The sequence below is a fragment of the Pseudorasbora parva genome, chromosome 2 (genome assembly GCF_024679245.1).
Source record: "Pseudorasbora parva isolate DD20220531a chromosome 2, ASM2467924v1, whole genome shotgun sequence".
Lineage (NCBI taxonomy): Eukaryota > Metazoa > Chordata > Actinopteri > Cypriniformes > Gobionidae > Pseudorasbora > Pseudorasbora parva.
Window position 1 is genome coordinate 23,012,686 of NC_090173.1, and position 19,336 is coordinate 23,032,021.

At 38.4% G+C, this 19,336-nt stretch overlaps 1 protein-coding gene across 2 annotated transcripts in view; it reads right to left on the reverse strand.

Moving 5' to 3' along the window:
- Positions 1–19,336, reverse strand: part of wnk4b (WNK lysine deficient protein kinase 4b) — a 72,261-nt gene that overhangs the window by 36,156 nt on the left and 16,769 nt on the right. For both annotated transcript variants that reach the window (XM_067412559.1, XM_067412550.1), the window contains exons 2-4: positions 6,595–6,767; positions 5,379–5,599; positions 3,757–3,914 (exon numbers count right to left, since the gene is read on the reverse strand). In XM_067412559.1, coding sequence (XP_067268660.1) covers positions 3,757–3,914; positions 5,379–5,599; positions 6,595–6,767 — 552 coding nt within the window. The remainder of the gene's footprint in view (positions 1–3,756; positions 3,915–5,378; positions 5,600–6,594; positions 6,768–19,336) is intronic.

Genomic DNA, 19,336 nt, shown 5'->3' on the forward strand with positions numbered 1-19,336 from the left:
ACGTGTGAAAATAATAATCAGTGAATAATGATTGGCTGGCTTGATTCGGTGATAATGCGAATGGACATGCAAATACAGACATACAAGATATACATGCAAAATACAGATGTAGATAAATAAAAAAAAATGAAAAAAATCTTAATCATTGTTTTATTGGTAACACTTTACAATCTCAAGGTTCATTAGTAAACATGAACTGCACTTTTTCAGCATTTATTTATTTTTGTTGATGTTAATTTCAACATGTACTAATACTTTATTAAAATCTTGTTAACATTAGTTAATGCACTGTGACCCAACACGAACAAACATTGAACTGCTGTATTTTTATTAACTAACATTAGTTCATCTAATGCTGAATAGAGGTGTTTTTCATGGTTAGGTCATGTTATCTAATGCATTAACTAATGTTAACTAATACAATCTTACTGACAAGTGTTATCATTTTATTTTATGTAAACATTTAATATAATATAACATGTATAATTTAATATAACTATACAATTATGTAAGATAATAATACTTGTTTGAATTACATTAATAACGCACTTTAGACATTTGACTAACTATAAGTAACATTGCAACTACATGTTAGAGTTTAATAGACAGATTACTGGTTTCCTAACACTTTATTTTAATGCTCCTCCAGCAGACATTCTACTAACTAGTACTTTCAAGTACCTCAACTTATTCTACTTACCCTTACCAAAACAGTCTACTAATACTAGACTTAGTTGATATGTAGTTATAAACATGAAACACTCAGTTTCAGTCAATCTCATGTCAATTTTGAGTATAGAGTAGTATTGCATCCTTCATATCTCCGAAAAGTATTTAGTCTTATTATATTTATAAAAGATAGATAGACTGTAGTCTTTCTGGGGGAAAAAACTAAGCAACTTGAGGCATATAGTGTTGGCGGAGCAAAAGAATGACGAGCGCACGCACAGCTATTGCTTTGAGAGCGAATGACAGCTCTGACATCCTTAAACGTGGAGCATAAAAACCTTATCCTAAATAAACCATTGAGATCAATCAAATTTAGCCATACATATATGATCCAGAATCAGATCTAGAGGCTGTAATTGTACAGGAGCAGCAACGACGACTCCAGCAGGACGTCTCAATGGTATGTAACTTATATGCTTAGCGGCTTGTCATGCTCGCCAGTTTCACAACATTTGTGTGTTTGCTAGTGGTTTATGGGGACACAATTTGGTTTATGGACTATTGTATGCCATTTAATGTTAGCAGTAGCAAGCGGAACGGTTTCACACGTCAGACTAGTGCGAGTTTACATAGAAAAGCAATGGAATAGTTGTGCATTTGAATGAGCGAGTCGATAGCTAACAACAAAGACATTTGAAGCAGTTTTATTCACCACCTGCTTCCAACACACGACCGTTAACCTTAATCGCTGGAACCGCTCCATCTTTTATAATTAGACGAGCTACAAATCCCGGGAGAAGACCCCGTACAAGAACATTCTGCCATATCTGACGTCATATAGTCCCATACTCGAAAAAAAAAAAAACTTTCCGAAACGTATGAAAAACCGGAAGGAGTATTTTTGGAACTTTTTTTTTTGGAACTTTGTCCATGTTTAGGATGGGAATCCAACTTTTATTTAATGCATGAGGAATATTTAATATGAGGAAATCTGTTGTTATAGGCTATTAGGTTTGAACTTATTGGTCCTGCGCTTTTTTAGTGGCATTCAGTATAAGGATATGGCTGTTCAGTGTTCATAGATGCTGCTGCTTCGCTAGCATGAATGAATAAATGAAAGTATCGTCGGCATCGGGAGTTAACGCAGTTTGAGCCAACAAACTCTGTGTCTACAGACATTTCACCCTCCTCCAGTCCACTTCAGGTGAAGGTGGTGGAGAAAAGTCCTCTACTTTAGATGACCGCTCTGTTGCAAAACTACTGTCCTCACTCCAGTCACTATCCATCTTTGCGAGTCTGACAACTGTCAAACAAGTTGTCACTACGGGTCTCAGGTGCACGCCCCCCCGCTCAGCCCCACCCTCGTCTCGTCCCCTCTGTCTCCGCTGGGCTCTGCCCACTTTTGCAGCATTTTTCAAATATTGACAGTGGGCGGAGTTAGGCTGTGAACAGGGGTTTAGTTACCCTTTAACAGTGTAAAAAGCTTAGTATGCATGAAAAAGCATTACACCCCCCCTTTAACAGTATGTATATGTAAATGTATATTTCAAATAAATGCTCTTGAACTGTCTATTCATCAAAATACCCAAAATGAATCACTGTTTCCACAAAAATATTAAGCAGCAAGTGTTTTCAACATTGTTAATAATAAGACAATTTTTCTTGAACAGAAATCAAATCCTAAATTGTAATAATATTTAAGAATATTACTGCTTTTACCGGTACAATATTTATAGTTAATATATAATAAATTCAGCTTTGGTGAAAATAAAAGACAGCTAAAAAAAAATCTAAAATATCTTACCACCACAAACTTCTGGACAGTAGTGTAGTGTATACGTAGATAAATGTAAACATGCGGTGCTTTCTGGGATTGCACTCACCATGATGGATATGTACAAGTACAACGCTAGCTTCAATCTGTTTGCAGCAGAAGCAAACCCATAATGTTTAAAAATGTTGCTTAGATGAGCAGCACATTATGTTTTGGAAAAAATCTACGGTCTCGCTCTGTCTATCCTTATCGCTTAGTGTTCTGGAAAACAGAAATGTCCTCTCCGACCAACCATGTAATTTCTGCATGCCACCTTCAAAGCCACACATGGCACAAATTCACTGCTCTATTGTATCAGGAATAGAAGGATGAAAGGTGACGTCTGTTTGTCATGTCAGACACACAAACGCATGCAAGCTTCTAATTCACGCCTTCCTTCCTCTTTCCTTATCAGCTGAATCTGAAATGGCCTAACCTTGACAACGCTATAACACTAATCTGTGAGGGAAAACAGGAACAAAACACAACTAAAGGACATGATGATTGAAGACTGAATGGCTGCAGTGTCATAAACGCCGGGCCGTGATGCAGGACAGGACGATATAATGAAAAGGAAAAGTGTATCTTCAACATGTGTTGTCTATTAAATACATCATGAATGGAACTGGAATACTGAATATCCTCTAGGGCTTCTGTATTCAACAATGCTGCTTGTGTTTAACTGTGCGGTTTTTGCTTTGTATATTATCCACGTAAACAATCTGATTGGTTGGACTCTTAATGAGTCGCCCCAAGGGGGAAAAGTTTAAAGAAATAACCATGCTCACCCAAGACTGAGGTTAGCATGCATTGCACACAAGTACAATGAAATGACACATTCGCCGCACTGTAATCTGAAATCAGCTTGAATTCTGGGGTTAACCAAGGGGTTGATTAAAGACCTGGGCAAGATCAGCTTCTCCCAGGCAGAATTACAGCTCAAGAGAGATGCGCTAATTGTCCCCTTGTTGCAAAGAAATGTCACTGAGTGCCTCATAAAGCCCTCACACAACCATTAGTGCACTCATAAAAGCCTTGGAGCCTCTTTGAGGGGAGATGGCCAATGAAGTGGGAGAGCTGGGAGAGCACAGAATCAGTGCATGGTCTCACAAAATGGCCAACTATGCAAGCTGTAGTACGTGTGAGAGGTGATACTTTTCCTGTAACCTGATAAGACAATGTAGTGTGTGTTGACGGTAAACAACAGATTAAGTGCGACCCAGGGCAGTGACATCCATCTCAACTGTGCAATACACATGCAAGGATTGACTTACACTGGTGACTTTGCGGTAGATCTGCGCAGCGTTTTGGCACTCTGAGTAGGGGTACTCTGATGTGGTCATCTCCAGAATGCACATGCCAAAGGCATAAACATCAACAGCTTCATCATATTTCTCCTCGTACATCTCTGGAGCCATGAACTCTGGGGTTCCTATGTGGGAGCAAAGATCAATGTCAAAAACAAAACAAAAACATTAAAGGTCCACTGAAATCAAAATTTAATTTTTTTAGATTATAGTGTGACTGTGTTAGCCTTAAAGTTATGAATAAGCTGGTATGTTCCAAAACTATGACAAAATTTGCATTTAGGAGATATAAGCATTCAAAATTTACAGTCTCCCACTTCCGCTAAAACGAATCTCAAATTTTGGTGACATCATCGCAGACTTCACTTTCTCGTCAAATCTTCTGTCCAATCAGAATACGCTCTAGAATCTAAAGCCCGCCCCTACACTGCTGAAGCTGCAGCTGAAATCGGTCAGTTATTCACACATTTACTAATTTCTACATGGTGAAAGGCACATATCACACTATATATGTGATAGGAAACGATTCAGTGTAAATATGTTTTCATTTGAGGCAAATAAAGTCTGTTTTCATGTTAGTTTCACACACCGCAGCAGCTCACACACCCCAATGGCTCTGGTCTAAATTTAGACTACAGACACGAGAGCGCAGCGCAGATCATATGCGCGAGTCCGCGCTGACAACAATCATATCGAACCATTTGAATTCTGCACAGAATGCTGCATTTCAAAGCGAAATGGAGGAGATTATGATGGTAAACAGTGTTAGAGGAAACTGGCTATATTAAACAGAGAGAGAAGGTCCGCTCTTGTGCTCTAGTCAAACTGTATATTAACGAAACGCTATTGGCTGTTTCAAAAAAGGGGAGGAGCTGCTAACAGCTGAAGCCGTTTCAGGGGAAATCACGTCAACACATTAAACAATACGACGCATTTCAAGGCACTTCAGTGGGCCTTTAAGTAGTCATTTAGCAGACACTTTTATCCAAAGTTTACATGTCACAAAGACAGTCCTAATGTAGTATTCTGGGTTCTTGCTCAAGGGTACAGTGGTGATCCCGGAGATTTTGTTTGGCCCACCAAATGGCTGAATGTTAAATGTGCAATTACAAACATTTGAGATCTCAGTTGAAACGATATGTTTGAGATCTGAGCTGCTTTCGAGGGCGAAGACTTCCACTAACTGAACAGGCAACCTTTGAAAACTAAATTCTGGGAACGTGAGATATTGGTTGGGCTTGCCTGATGTACCAGGTTACACATTCTTTACTTACTCATGTTATTGAACTCTCTTAATCTGAACATAAGCAGATCAGATTTTAAACTGTGTCAAGTCAATGCTGAGCTAATGAGTTAATGTGATATTTGCAGCTCTTTATATAGGCGAGGTGAGAAATCTGTGTCAAGCACTTGTTTGGGGCATAAATACAGTTGACGGAGAAAACAAACAAGATAAGCCCATAGTAGAGGCAGCCGAGGACACCATTTACAGAAACTTGTGTGAAGGTCAAAGAAAGTTCTGCTGGAGCGATTGAAGATAAATTGTTAACATTTTACTAAACTTGCATTTTCCGCGCTTTTTAACTTACCAATGACGCTCTTAGCAAATGAGGCACTCTTGAGAGTGGCTAGGCCCAAATCACCAATCTTAACAGATCCGGTGGGGCCAGTGATGAAGATGTTGTCACATTTAAGGTCTCGGTGGATTATGGGAGGTGTTCGGGTGTGCAGGAAGTGAAGGCCCTTGAGGATCTGATGACTCCAACGCTGGAGGAGCTTTAGCTTCATCTCTTTGAACCTTTTCAGATACCTACAAGGAAACAACCGTAAGTTTACAGCACAGTAACAAGCAACAATTAGCAAAAAAAATGTGCACTCCATTCTAAAACCTTGAAACTGTCTTAAAGAGGCAGCATTTTAAGGGGCTTTCTAAAAATGAAGGCTATTGTAAAAGGTAGGTATTTTAGTTATAGCAGGCATATCTAAATTTTGAGGCAACAGGGTATTCTTCATGAAGAAGGCAATTCCAGAACTTGTCTTAGCAACATGCTAATGGGGTTAACATAATTACACCAAGTATAACATGTTCCTGGATCAACAGCTTTGTTGATTCTGGAACAACATTTCAATCAACCTATTAGATTTGAAAGACAAGTTTACAGTATATGTCAGGTTTAGACTAGACTAGACAGCCAGGTTTAGGTGCTTCTACATTAATGTTATTCACATTTAATTTCCCTCTGATTTTAGGGATAACTTATGGGTAGGTTTAGGTTTAGGAGTCAACAAAATATGTTGATCTAGGAACATGTCTTACTTGGCAAAATCATGGTGACTGCAGGGGAACCTTCGACAACAATCTGTGAAACACTGTCAAACATTGTGATGCCATTTGGGACAGGGCTAATGTTAATGAACAATGCCAAATGACTGGATATAATATTTGTTTCAAATTTAAACTACTGTGTGACATAGTTGTGAAAGAGTGGGTTGTTCCCTATAGCTTCAAAAGTTGTGATCGAGACTGAGCCCAATAAAAAGAAGATCTTCCAAAACACTTTTCCAAATTACTGCAATTATTTTATGGTTGGCAACTCTTGATAAATGTGTTTGCAAAATGACAGAGTGCAGCTGTTATTCTAGGAAAAGGGAATGGAAAAGCAGCTGGGCTTCAGTGTCTCATTTGAGAATGCAAAAGAATGAGCAGAAACTCAATTACAAGAGAGACAACTTTTCTTCTAATGGCCACACCATCTGCAAGTACTTTTGTAGCAATTTTACACATAGTGAACAGAGTGAACTTACGTTTTCAGCGTCCCTGACGTCATGAGTTCCGTCACAAGGATAATGCACTTCTGCCCTTTCATGGTGGACTTCCAAGAGTCGTAAAAACGAACAATGTTTGGATGCTGCAGGCACTTTAGCATGTCCACCTCTTCACTGAAACGCTGCCGTTCCACTTTCGTCAGCCTTCGGGTCTGTCGAAGAGACACATATCAAGTCAATTTATGGGCTAGTACATTCATGTTGCTACATGATGGCACATACAGTATGGTGAGCTCTTAAATCACATTCAATTGGAAAGTGACCAGTGGCTGAGGAGGATTCAAAACAACATTTCTTAACCAACCTTCAGGTCTCCACTTAAAGAATTACGACAAGGTCTTTTTGCCATTTAGTCCCTTTTCTTTGAAGTTTAACTTGTTTAATGCAATTTCTCCAAGTAGGACATGTTCCTGGATCAATCTAGCTAATCATGGAACAACATTCCTAGTAACCAATCAAATTTTATGGTTAGGTTAAGGGCTTAAACCAATAATATTCTCCTCATTTCAGGGGAAGTTAGGGTTAGAGTTAAGAGGTAGTGTTCAAGCTATGGTTGTTTGATAGGAATATTGTTCCTGATTCCTAATTTTTGTTTTGTTTTGTTATTATCCCTACACTTTTCCTCTAATTGCATACACCCTTAAAAATAAAGGTGCCAGGAAGAACCAAAAATGTTTTTGTTTTTTTTACAGCGATGCCATATAATAACCATTTTTGGTTCCCAAAGAACCGTTTTGTGAAAGGTTCTTTAAAAGAATATTTTTTTTCTAACCATTTTATAGTCTAAAGAACCTTTTGTGCAATAAAAAAGGTTCTTATGATACTAAAGGTTCTTCATAGAACCATTCACCCTGCCAAAGAACCATTAAAGAACCTTTATTTTTAAGAGTGTAGGTCTCCAAACTGCACTGCAAATAAACTATAAAGAGAGCGTAAACACCAGAATTCCCCTACAAACAAAAACACAACTTATAGCAGCTATTATGTGTTTTTAAAATATCATAAATGCAGTAGAGATCAAAATGTGCCAAATCCATAAGCTGGCACACACAGATTATGTGCTACACACATGGAAAATTTGACAGTGCTGTCTTCTTTCATAACTTTGATTTGTGGCTTTGGGCTTTAAAGGCTGAACTGAATAATTTTCTATTAAAAATAGGTAGTTGACAGAAATTGTTGGTAAAAACACATTTTTTAGTTTGTTTGCACACCTAAGTTTGTTTGAATTTCCACATCTGGCTCTCCAGACAGCTCAAAATGTCCCACACATGACATTATGTCAAAGTCACAGCCAAATGCTCACAATAACATTGGGTCCCCTCTCAGTCTTGGCCCTGTGGGACAGGTGACAGGTCAACCGGACCATTGACTGCCTCATGCTCATGTTTGTCAGCCTGTAACCAGTAAAAACAAACTCATATTTTTGTTTTTCATCTTTAAAACAGAGAACTGATTGTCCAGCATGAGTTCATGTGCGAGTTGTGTGTCGGTTCAGGAAGACAGTCCTACCGGGGGCGCAAAACTTTGAAATGCTCAGTTAAAAGGCTAATTTTAGGTTCTTGGTCAAATGGAAAATATCTTTCTGATAGATCTGAAACATACTGAATGTGAGAACAGTTGGTTATGTAGCCAAGGCAGATGAGGACAATCTTGACAGGTTTGGATGAAGTTGGCAGGAGTGAAAGGTGAAGAGTGCATTAATAAGAGTAATGTAGTAATATGTACAGTGCAAGGAAAGTAAGGGAGAAGATCCAACATCATCTATGTTAGACTGAGCTGCTGAGGAATGCTGTTGTGTCTCTGACATCGGTATTTCAGGAAGTAACCTGTTACAGTGTGACACTTACTCTCTCCTTCCCTCAGTTGCTTTCCCTGCCCACCCAGAAAAGTGTTTTTTAACTGGTTTTGCTTCACAAAAAGTGGCTCTCGACTGACTTTACTTACCAATAATAATAATTAAAAAAAATCATTAATGATAATTGGCATGTGACCAATGATTTTGCTCAAATACAGTCAAATTTTACTGGACTCAGTATTTTTGACATTAAAAACAACCAAAAGCACACAGGCCTATTTGAAAGTACATAGGCCCATCGAAGTTGAGAACCATTGTCTCAGATCCACTATCGGTGATCAAATCATCCAGATTTATAAAAAAAAAAAAGATGTAACAGCTACAGAACAGTAGAATGCTTTATGTTCAAACACTTCTTTTTGAATATCAGCTCAGTCCAGTAGAAAATCTAGTAAGGCATTTATAACCATTTAAAAAAAAATCCTCTTTAATTATAAAAGTGGCATCAGGGTAGGTACACATGGAAGTGCTCCCAAGCAAAACACGCTCATGGTATAATTCTCTTACTATAAAGATGTCACAAAATTATGCAATGTCTTTTTTAATCTTTTTTATTTTGAATGTTCATTCCCTCCCATATAGTATCCCTCCCTGGTTAGCAGATCGCTTCTTAATTGTGGCTGCCAACTAAACTGACCACTAATGGAAGCACATTCAGAATGACTGTCTTGGAGCGTCACCAGAGAGAAGACAGACCCCTCATAGAAATATGAATGGGAGAAATCGCAGCACTCAATATGGCCGCCATAGGAATGCAAGTCTTGCCTTTCCTTTTAAAAAGCTATAATCTTTTCAGTAGAGTTTGTTTATGCTACAACGCACATGTGCAGTTTAAAATACATTACTGATCTATATATGATAATTAAGAGTATTAAATACTCTAATGAGCCAGGTCTTTTTAGTGACTTAAAAACATACAGCACAACCAGTGAGGCCTGGTTTCCAAAACGTCCTCATCTTGTGAAATAAATAGACAAGCTACTGTTTTGTCAATGTCAGCTTTATTTATATAGCACCATTCAAACAACACACGTTGACCAATGTGCTTTACAACATCTATATATAAAAGAAATAAAAACAATATTAGTAATGACAATACACATATTAATAATCATAATAAAAATATTCTCTATCTATGTATTAATATCCATTTCAACACTAGGGATACGCCATGGAAAACAAGTGTGTCTTCAGTTGTATTTTAAAAACGTGTATGGAATCAGCATCCTTGACATTTATTGGTAAGCTATTCCAAAGTCTAGGTGCTACTGCCGCAAATGCACGATCCCCTTTCCGGCTTAATTTAGTCCTTGGAATTTTAAGCAAATTTTGAGTTGTTGATCTCAAAGTTCTTCCTGATTGATGTTTAATTAACAGGTCTGATAAATAAGACGGTGCAAGGCCATGCAAGGATTTGTATACAAGTAGAAGTAAATTAAAATCAATTCTGTATTGTACTGGGAGCCAATGTAAAGAGACTAGCGACGGAGTGATATGTTCATGTTTTTTAATATTCATTAATAATCGCGCAGCAGAATTTTGGACCTTCTGCAGCCGTGCAATAGAGGCTTGACTAATTCCTTTATATAAAGAGTTACAGTAGTCCAATCTTGAAGATATAAGAGCGTGGATTGCAATTTCGAGACTCTTAAATGTCAGGCAAGATTTCATCTTTGGCAAATTTCTCAAATGAAAAAAGCTAGACCTTACAACATAATTTATCTGTTTGTTTAAATTCATAGAGCTATCAATAAAAACGCCCAAGTTTTTCACACTTTCTTTAACGTTCATTGACAGCGAGCCAAAATTCAATTCTACTGCACCCTTAGATCCTCTGGGACCGAACACTACAACCTCTGTCTTGCTTTCATTCAGATATAAAAAATTAGAGGCCAGCCATGCTTTAATATCAGAAAGACAAGACATCAAGGATTGTAGGCTGTTTCTTTTAGTTAATGGTAGGTATATTTGTAGATCATCTGCATAGCAATGAAATGCTATATTGTGTTTTCTAAAAATATCCCCCAATGGGAGCATGTAAAGGGAAAAAAGCGTGGGAGCCAGGATGGAGCCTTGAGGCACACCACATATAAGCAATGTCGCTCGCGATGTATATGCTCCATATTGTACTGCCATGCTTCTGTCAGTCAGATATGATTTGAACCAATTTAGGGCTTTGCCCTGCAACCCTACATACTCTTCTAGCCGTGAAAGCAGCACCATATGATCTATTGTATCAAATGCTGCAGTTAGGTCTAATAAAACTAACACTGCAGAATCACCAGCATCCACAGTCAGCAGTAAATCATTAAAGACTTTTACAAGGGCTGTCTCCGTGGAATGATACTTCCTAAAGCCAGACTGATAAAGTTCACCAATCTTATTCTGTTCTAGAAAGACATGTAGTTGGCTAAACACCACTTTTTCTAAATTTTTTGACAAAAAGGATAGGTGAGAAACTGGTCTAAAATTTGTCAAATCAGTCGGATCTAAGTTAGGTTTTTTTAGTATAGGTTGCACAAAGGCCTGTTTCAGCATGTTAGGAAAAACCCCTGTATCTAAGCTTTTATTTACAATCTGAAGAATATTAGGTCCAATGGCGTCAAAGTTTTCTTTCAAAAACCATGAAGGAACCATATCAATAACTGACCCAGTTGGTTTTAATCCACTTACAATTTCTCCTAACTGCTGAAATGTAATACGTTCAAACTGATTAAAAATGGTGGTCTGTATAACAGGAAGTAAAAAGTCACAACTCAATTGCGGGATAGTCCCTCTAAGATTCTCAATTTTTGTTTTAAATGAGTTAAGAAAATTCTCACATATTGATGGAGATGAATCTACATTTAATATCGGAGGGTTTACTACTGTGTTTATAATATTAAACAATCAAAAGTTTTGGATCAGTTTGAAAGACCGCCGCCGGAATTAGACTCAAATGGAATCAAATCAAGAGCTTGTGAATCTGAACTGAATTGAACTGGACATTTCGAACTGTCTGATCTACCCACTGAAGAAAACAACTGCTCATGACATCGATTTATTAGTTCTTTCTACTTTAACAGGGACTTTCCAACCAAGCTGTTTGATGCGTTAAGTTCTTAAGTGTCTGTCCTCCCAGGATTATTAATGAAAGGAAAAAAAAGTGTCTTTGATAGTTAAACAATCTTATTAGTACATTCATCAACCCCAAGTGTGGGACTTTCAGCACAAGTCTAAAAATACTCCATGCGACCTTATACAAGACAAAAAGGCCATGTAAGCAAAAACAGTTCTTCACACATACAGTAAAGTTGGGGTTCTTTGCTTCAGCAGGCCCAAAAATGCATAAACAGAGAACGAATATGTTAAACTGGACACTGGCCTTGTAAAGCGGAACCTGTAATTGTAGTTTATGATGGCGGTTGGTGGTGGGCTGTGATTGGGGTTTGTGAGAGCGTTTGTGACGTCAAAGCGGGCATGTAAAGTATTCCAGACATGGGAAAAAACACACACATGTAATGTGCATTTACAGCGCAAATCATAAACTAGGAAAAAAATGGAGGATGTGATGTAATAGTGTTTGAGAGTGTGGGTGAGTTAGAAAGACCTGCTCTTTATCAGGAACAAGCTGTCAGCTCTAAGATACACTCAATACGGTGTTCTGTTAGCAGATACACAGAAAACATCACTGACTTTAAATAATCGTGCTATTTCAAAGGCATATTTGTGGGAAGTCAAAGACAATAACTGCCACAATATCTAGGGAATATACTGGACACTTGGTCTCCTATGCTCACCAAGGCTGCAAAATACAGTAATATTACTACAATTTAAAATAAGTGTCTTCTATTTAAATATATTGTAAAATGTAATTTATTCCTGTGATGTAAAGCTGAATTTTCAGCATCATTGCTCCAGTCTTCAGTGTCACATGATCCTTCAAAAAAATCATTTTAATTTGCCATCAAAGTGTAAAAAAAAACAAAAAAACATTTAAAAATCTTAATAAACTTTAATAAACTTTTGAACAGTACAGTGTACTATTGAGTAGAAACTTGAAATGTATAATGTGAATGGGGATTTCAAAGGGGATCATGCCAGGATTCTCAGATAGTAATATGTGCTAGAATGTGAGTGTGACAGATTTTGTCTCAATCGCTTTTTGGATCAGCAGCGTTTACTAATATTATAAGGGCAAAATGCTTCAAGGGCAAATACACAACCATTTACCAAGTTTCAGAAAAGATCTCAACAGTAGGCTGAGATTTACCAGGATATATCACAAGTCAGTGAGTCTATTAGACGAAATTGTCAATGTGTGACTCATTCCGTAATAATATGTGCAAAAAATTGTGTTGGTTACTCATGCATTAACACTACACCGATCATGCATGACATAAAACCACAGACAGGTGAAGTGAATATCACTGATTATCTCTTCATCCCGTCACCTGTTAGTGGGTCGGATATATTAAGCAGCAAGTGAATATCGTGTCCTCAAATTTGATGGGTCAGAAGCAGGAAAAATGGCAGGAAAAGTTTGACAATGGCCAAATTGTGATGGCTAGACGAACAGGTCAGAGCATCTCTAAAACTGCAGCTCTTGTGGGCTGTTCCCGGTCTATTGGTCAGTATCTACAATGTCAGAAAAAAAAGTACAAAACTGTACCTTTTAGGGTACAAGTGGCCGTCACTGGGGTGGTGCCCTCAAAGGTACAGTTTTGTACCTTTAAAGCAAAGTACAAAATTGTACCTTGTAACTTTGTACCATTTAAGAAACAATTTTGTAACCCATACTGTCAGGAAAAAAGGTACAAAACGGTACCTTTTAGGGTACAAAGCTGTATATGATACATAAAAGATGTATCAAAAGTGGTCCAAGGAAGGAACAGTGGTGAACCGGCAACAGGGTCATGAGTGGCCAAGGCTCACTGATGCAAGCGGGGATTGAAGGCTGTCCTGTGTGGTCCGATCAAACAAACGAGCAGTTAATGCTGGTTCTGATAGAAAGGTGTCAGAATACACAGTGCATCGCTGTTTGTTTCGTATGGGGCTGTATAGCCACAGATCAGTCAGGGTGCCCATATTGACCCCTGTCTACTGCCGAAAGTGTCAACAGTGGGTACGTGAACTGAACCACGGACCAATAAGAAGAAGGTGGCTTGGTCTAATGAATCACGTTTTCCTTCACAACATGTGGCTGTGTGCGTGGTTTAACTGAGGAACACATGGCACCAGGATGCACTATGGGAAGAAGCCAGGCCGGCGGAGGCAGTGTGAGGCTTTGGGCAATGTTCTGCTGGGAAACCTTGGGTCCTACCATCCATGTGGATGATACTTTGACACGTACCACCTACCTAAACATTATTGCAGACCATGTAAACCCTTTGTGGCTGTGGCCTCTTCCAGCAGGATAGAGCTCTGTTGGATTGCTCTGCCACAAAGCAAAAATGGCTCAGGAATGGTTTGAGGAGCACAACAACAAATTTGAGATGTTGACTTGGCCTCCAAATTCCCCAGATCTCAAACCAATCGAGCATCTGTGGGATGTGCTGAACAAACAAGTCCGATCCATGGGGCCCTAACTCGCAACTTACAGGACTTAAAGGATATGCTGCTAACATCTTGGTGCCAGATACCACAGCACACCTCAGAGGTCTAGTGGAGTCCATACCTCGATGGGTCAGGGCTGTTTTGGCAGCAAAAGAGGAACCAACATAATACTGGGTCATATAGTTATGTCTGTCCTTGTTAAAACCAAGTAACTCCCATATTTTAGCCCAAATATACCACTTGTTTAGTTGGTAAAGCAAGCTTTTTTCCCTAGCTGATCAATTTTCTAAATTGCATTACATGTTTGTACAGTGTTCACATTATTAGAAGTAAAGCTAATGCACTTTTTTAAGTTGTTCTGGATGAGAACATCTACTAAATGCCTTAAACAGAAATCCAAAGCATTTCAGTCCACACTCTTATTAACATGGAGCAATTGTCTGTCCTTGTACATGTGTACCAAGCAACAGTTACCATGCCTGTGCAGGTACTCATATTACATGGGTCATCAGACTCCCGTATTCTTAGCCTACACTAGAGAGCAATGAATATTTGGCATGTCACTCCTACCAAACCCACATGATAGGGCGTTTACTGTTTATAGACCCTTCACTTTCCTCTGTGCCTTTTACAATGACTGAAGGATGAAGATAATGTATAATGATGACCTAATAAAGGCTAACGCCATGCGATATACATTAGTTAGCAGAATTAAGTTAAACTGCTGTCTAGGAGACAATGTTTTTAAGTTCCAACCCTTTCTTTTTTTAAATTTCTCACTGACACATTTTTTTTGAATATCTGCTTTTGTGGTTTACACATGAAAGAAGGACTATCCCTTCAGTGTGTAAACTGAAGCACGGTAGCTGCTAAAGTAGGTGACAACATCACAAGTTCATCTAAGGTCGCAAATAGGACACTGGAAGCTTCTCAGGTTCCTCTCTGGTATCGGAGATGATGTGGCTGATCTCAATGTACAAGTGGCAGCCAAGTACTTCCAAAGATACCCATGGTAATCCATATATTTCCAGGCTCTGATCCACATGTTTGGAGTCAGTAGATTCAAGCGAAGGGCTGGTAACCTGCCAGATGGATCGCCTGAGATCTCGCTATAATCTAGACGTCCAAAGAGGAGAATGGACACATCACAAACACATAAGCAAGCAAACAGAATGGCATAATGATGACAATGATAATTTGGACGTACTACTCCTTTAAACCTTCTGTCAGGCAGGAAGAAGTCTGGCATGCTCGGCGAGTCAGGGGAACGATGGATGATTTCTCCATTGCGTAAGAGACGAATAAATCTGTAACTAGCAGAACCAATGCCTCGCTGAAAGCTTCCTCTCTATCTCTCCGAATTATGAAAGGCCAAGATTTACGAATCACCCAAACTCCACGAACTGCCTCTTGCTGTAATACAAAACAGACTGTACAGATAAAATTGACAAGGTGGAAATGGGGTGTGGAAATATCTGCTCATTTCCACGATGCTGGTGTGTTTGTCTGAACAGAACCAGACCCTGAGAAGCCATATCACCGATTTGACATTATTAAACGGTTGCATGTATATGGCATCATTCATTGGTCAGGAAAAAAAAACATGTTTGAGCACTTGCAAAATATATTACTAAAGCAAGACTGCACAATGCATGAGAAGATATAGGCCTACATAAAAACCACTAAAATTTTATTTTACTTTAAAGTCCCCATTAAATCAAAGTTTTTTGGGTTTTTAGCATTAATATGTTAGCCGTAAGGTTAAAAGCTAGTGTGCTCCAAAACAATGACAAAATTCACATTTAAAAGATATACAAGCATTCAAGATGTACAGTCTCTCACTTCTGCCAATATGGATCAACGATTTTGATGACAATACTCTGCACTTTAGCTTCTTATTAGATGTTCTGTCCAATCAAATGCTCTCTAGAATCTGTAACGTCCCGCCCCCTGCACTATAAATAGACGCTGAAGCTGCAGGAGAAGTCAGTCACTAGTTCACACAATTGCCATTTTCTATATAGTGAATGGCACATAACGCACTGTATAGGAGTTGGGGAACGATTCAAGCAGTGCAAATATGCTTTCCAAAGGGGCGAATGATGTCTGGTTTCACGTTAGCATCACGCAAATTGCTGCAGTGCACACATAGTCTGCTCCGGACACAATAGCACAGAGCGGATGCATGAGTCGCCGCAGCCCACAAAGTGTATCTGACTTCTACACAGATTGCTCTATTTTAAAGCGATGTTGAGGAGATTAGGATGAGAAACGGTTAGACAGTCTTGCATTAGAAACAGCATGGGCAAGTAGAAGTGATAACATAAATTACACACTTTTTAAACTACACATTATCAGGATGATTATGTTCATGGTTTTGCTTTTTTAACAGTTATATATCAAACCTAAAAGGGAATCTATTAGACTGTGGTTGTCATTTGCTGTCAAATGTGGCTTTGCCAAGCTCAACGACCAAGCTATGATTTAAACAAAACACTTTTTTTTGTTTTTTTTTGTTTTTTGGTATTTTTAAAAAGGGAAATAGCTGCTCAATATGTTCCCCCCTGTCTTCCTGTTTCAGTGGGATTTATGGGAACACATTAAATAATGCTGGAAGTGTGCTTTTAACTTTTTCCCATTTCTTTAAAAACAGTTGCCAGCCACCACCAGCGTTTTTGATCATTTTCACAAAAATGTCATGGCCCTATTTTGGAATATTTAGTTTTATGAATATCTGAGTGTGTAATATATCAAAAGAGAACAGAAGAGAACCTCTACTTTAAAGGGGGGGGGGGGGGGCATCCGAGTTTCATGTGTTTTTTTATCAACACTTAAATATGGCTAAGTTTCATTAAAAAAAAGCAACATTTTGAGCAAAAAACAGTGAACCACATTTTTGTCTATATCCAGATCGTTTTCAGAGCGATGATCAAAGCATAGATGGAGTCCATCAACTCCCCTAATGCTTGCGCAGTCCTATAGCTCGTCCTGATTGACATTTATTGTTAGGGATGTTATTTTATTCATTAGGCAGTTTTGATACTGTTTAATATTGGTGATCACATTATTTTACATATGCATATGATTACATATGATATTGCTTGTTTCTGCTTCTTCTCCTGTGTTTTGATCTGGAGATTCTGTACTTTTTGTGTTTGGCGGGAAAGCATTTTCTCACAAATAATGAAAAATTACATGTTTGGTGGTGGTGGGGGGGTGAAAATTAGTTAATACTCTGAAACTTGAGTAAAATGCTGTCTATATAACTGAAAAAGTAACTGTTTATCTACTGCTTTAATGGTGATTTTTTGTAATAAATAAATAAACAATTTCAAATATAATATTAAAGGTCCCTTTCTTCACGTGTTTCGAAGCTTTGATTATGTTTACAGTGTGCAATATAACATGAGTTCATGTTTCGCGTGTAAAAAACCCCACTATTTTTCACACAATTTACTTATCTGTAGAGCGCTGTTTCCTCTGTCCTAAAAGCGGCCTGATGATTTCCTTGTTCTATGAAGTCCCTCCTTCAGAAACACGTAACGAGTTCTGATTAGGCCAGCGCTTCCCACGCTGTGATTGGACAGCAGCTTAGTGCACGTTGCACGGAAAGGTCTCGCCTCTTAGGGTAGATACGCGCGCTCAATGTTATTGCAAAAATGTCTATATTGCCTTATCAATTTGAGCCGGAATCAGACGCGGAGAATATCGAAGAGGATCGATTACAACCTGCTCAGGAAAGACTTTTGCTGGATGTTTCAGAATGGTAAGCTGTCTATTCAGTAGTTTAAACTGATCATAACAAACACCAACAATCAATGGTGTCTGAATGAATTACTACACTTTTATATGCTAAGTTTTTCGGATTAGTTTCAATTACCATCTAACGTTAGTTAAAGCTAAAAAGCGTTGCACTTTGTGTCATGAGTTACATAAACTGTTAAACGGACCAACTTAAATAATAAAATACACTTACTGGTTGTGCACCATAAACAACGCCTTCTCCAGACAAAGAGGGAACTGCGTCGTCTTTTAAGAATAATCTTTCTGCGAATCTGGCATTAAACTGATTGAGATTGAGGAAGCAGTCCTCAGCAAAATGTGCTGCACATAGTTTTAAATTGTGATTATAATTTTCCGGAACCGAGTTAACCATAAACTGTAGCCATTGATCTCGTACATCGTCCGTGGGAAGGCCAAACAAAGGTGATTTGACTCCGGGATGAAAATAGCAGCGTTTCAATGGCATGGCGACAAACACACTCTACAAAAACAACGCTTCCAACTCTCGACCTGCGAGAGCAAAAGGACAACGCCCCCGAATTTGCGTGTTCTTGTGGGCGGAGGGTTCGTCAACAAACGGTTTTAGTTGCGTCATTAAAGCAGGAAGTGCAGGGCTGTAGTCCAATCCGGCCGTTTGCTGTAGGCTTTGAAAGGGAACTTCTATTAAATAAAATATCTCGCTTGGCATTGAACTTTGAGCTTTATAATTTTACAGGTATTATTTATGCTCTAACAGCAACATTACACACTAACTAAAGTTTGAAAGATGGAACCGCAAAGAATGGGACCTTTAAAAAATATCATAAAAAGACTAATATTAATCGAAATGAGAAGAATTAGTGACAAATATGAGAAGAATTAGCACTTATAATTAAATAATTAACATAAAACAAATTATTCCCTTGACAGGAGCTGATAACAAGTTTGTCTATGATTGCTCTATTTTCTTCCACGTTTGCGCTTCTAAATGAGTCCGTTTTCTTGAGATGTTGGTTTGACTCATTCCTCTTTACTTGTCGAGTGTGTGCGTCTTGCCTGAGGGGAAGGAGGCCGTCTGGTGTCTGTGTGGAATGTCTCATTAAAGCAGCATCTCGCTCCTAAAGCTCTCGGATCTTTAAAGGGACCTGAAGATCCAGCACATCGATGTTTCCTATTAAAAGATTTTACTGGAGCGTCTGGCAGCACTTGAACTAGATTAGCACATACTCCCGGATAACAGGTAAAGTCAAAGCCAGCAGCAGCAACAACAACAACAACAACAACAACAACATCTACCAATCGAGAAACATTTATTTTCTTTATTTATTTGTATCCTGAGAATAAGGACATAAGCATTTGATATTTTACGTAGATCAAACTGTTTTTCTTTGGCAGTAGAAGGGAACCGTTTTGCAATTATTACATAAAAATCATAGATTTATTCACATATTTTGAGATGATTCCAAAGATGAAAAATAAAAACAAATCTCACAAATGCTGTGACATTGTCATTCCTCCTAAGTGTCACTTAATAGAGTTTGAACAAGCGTCAGCACATGGATGGCC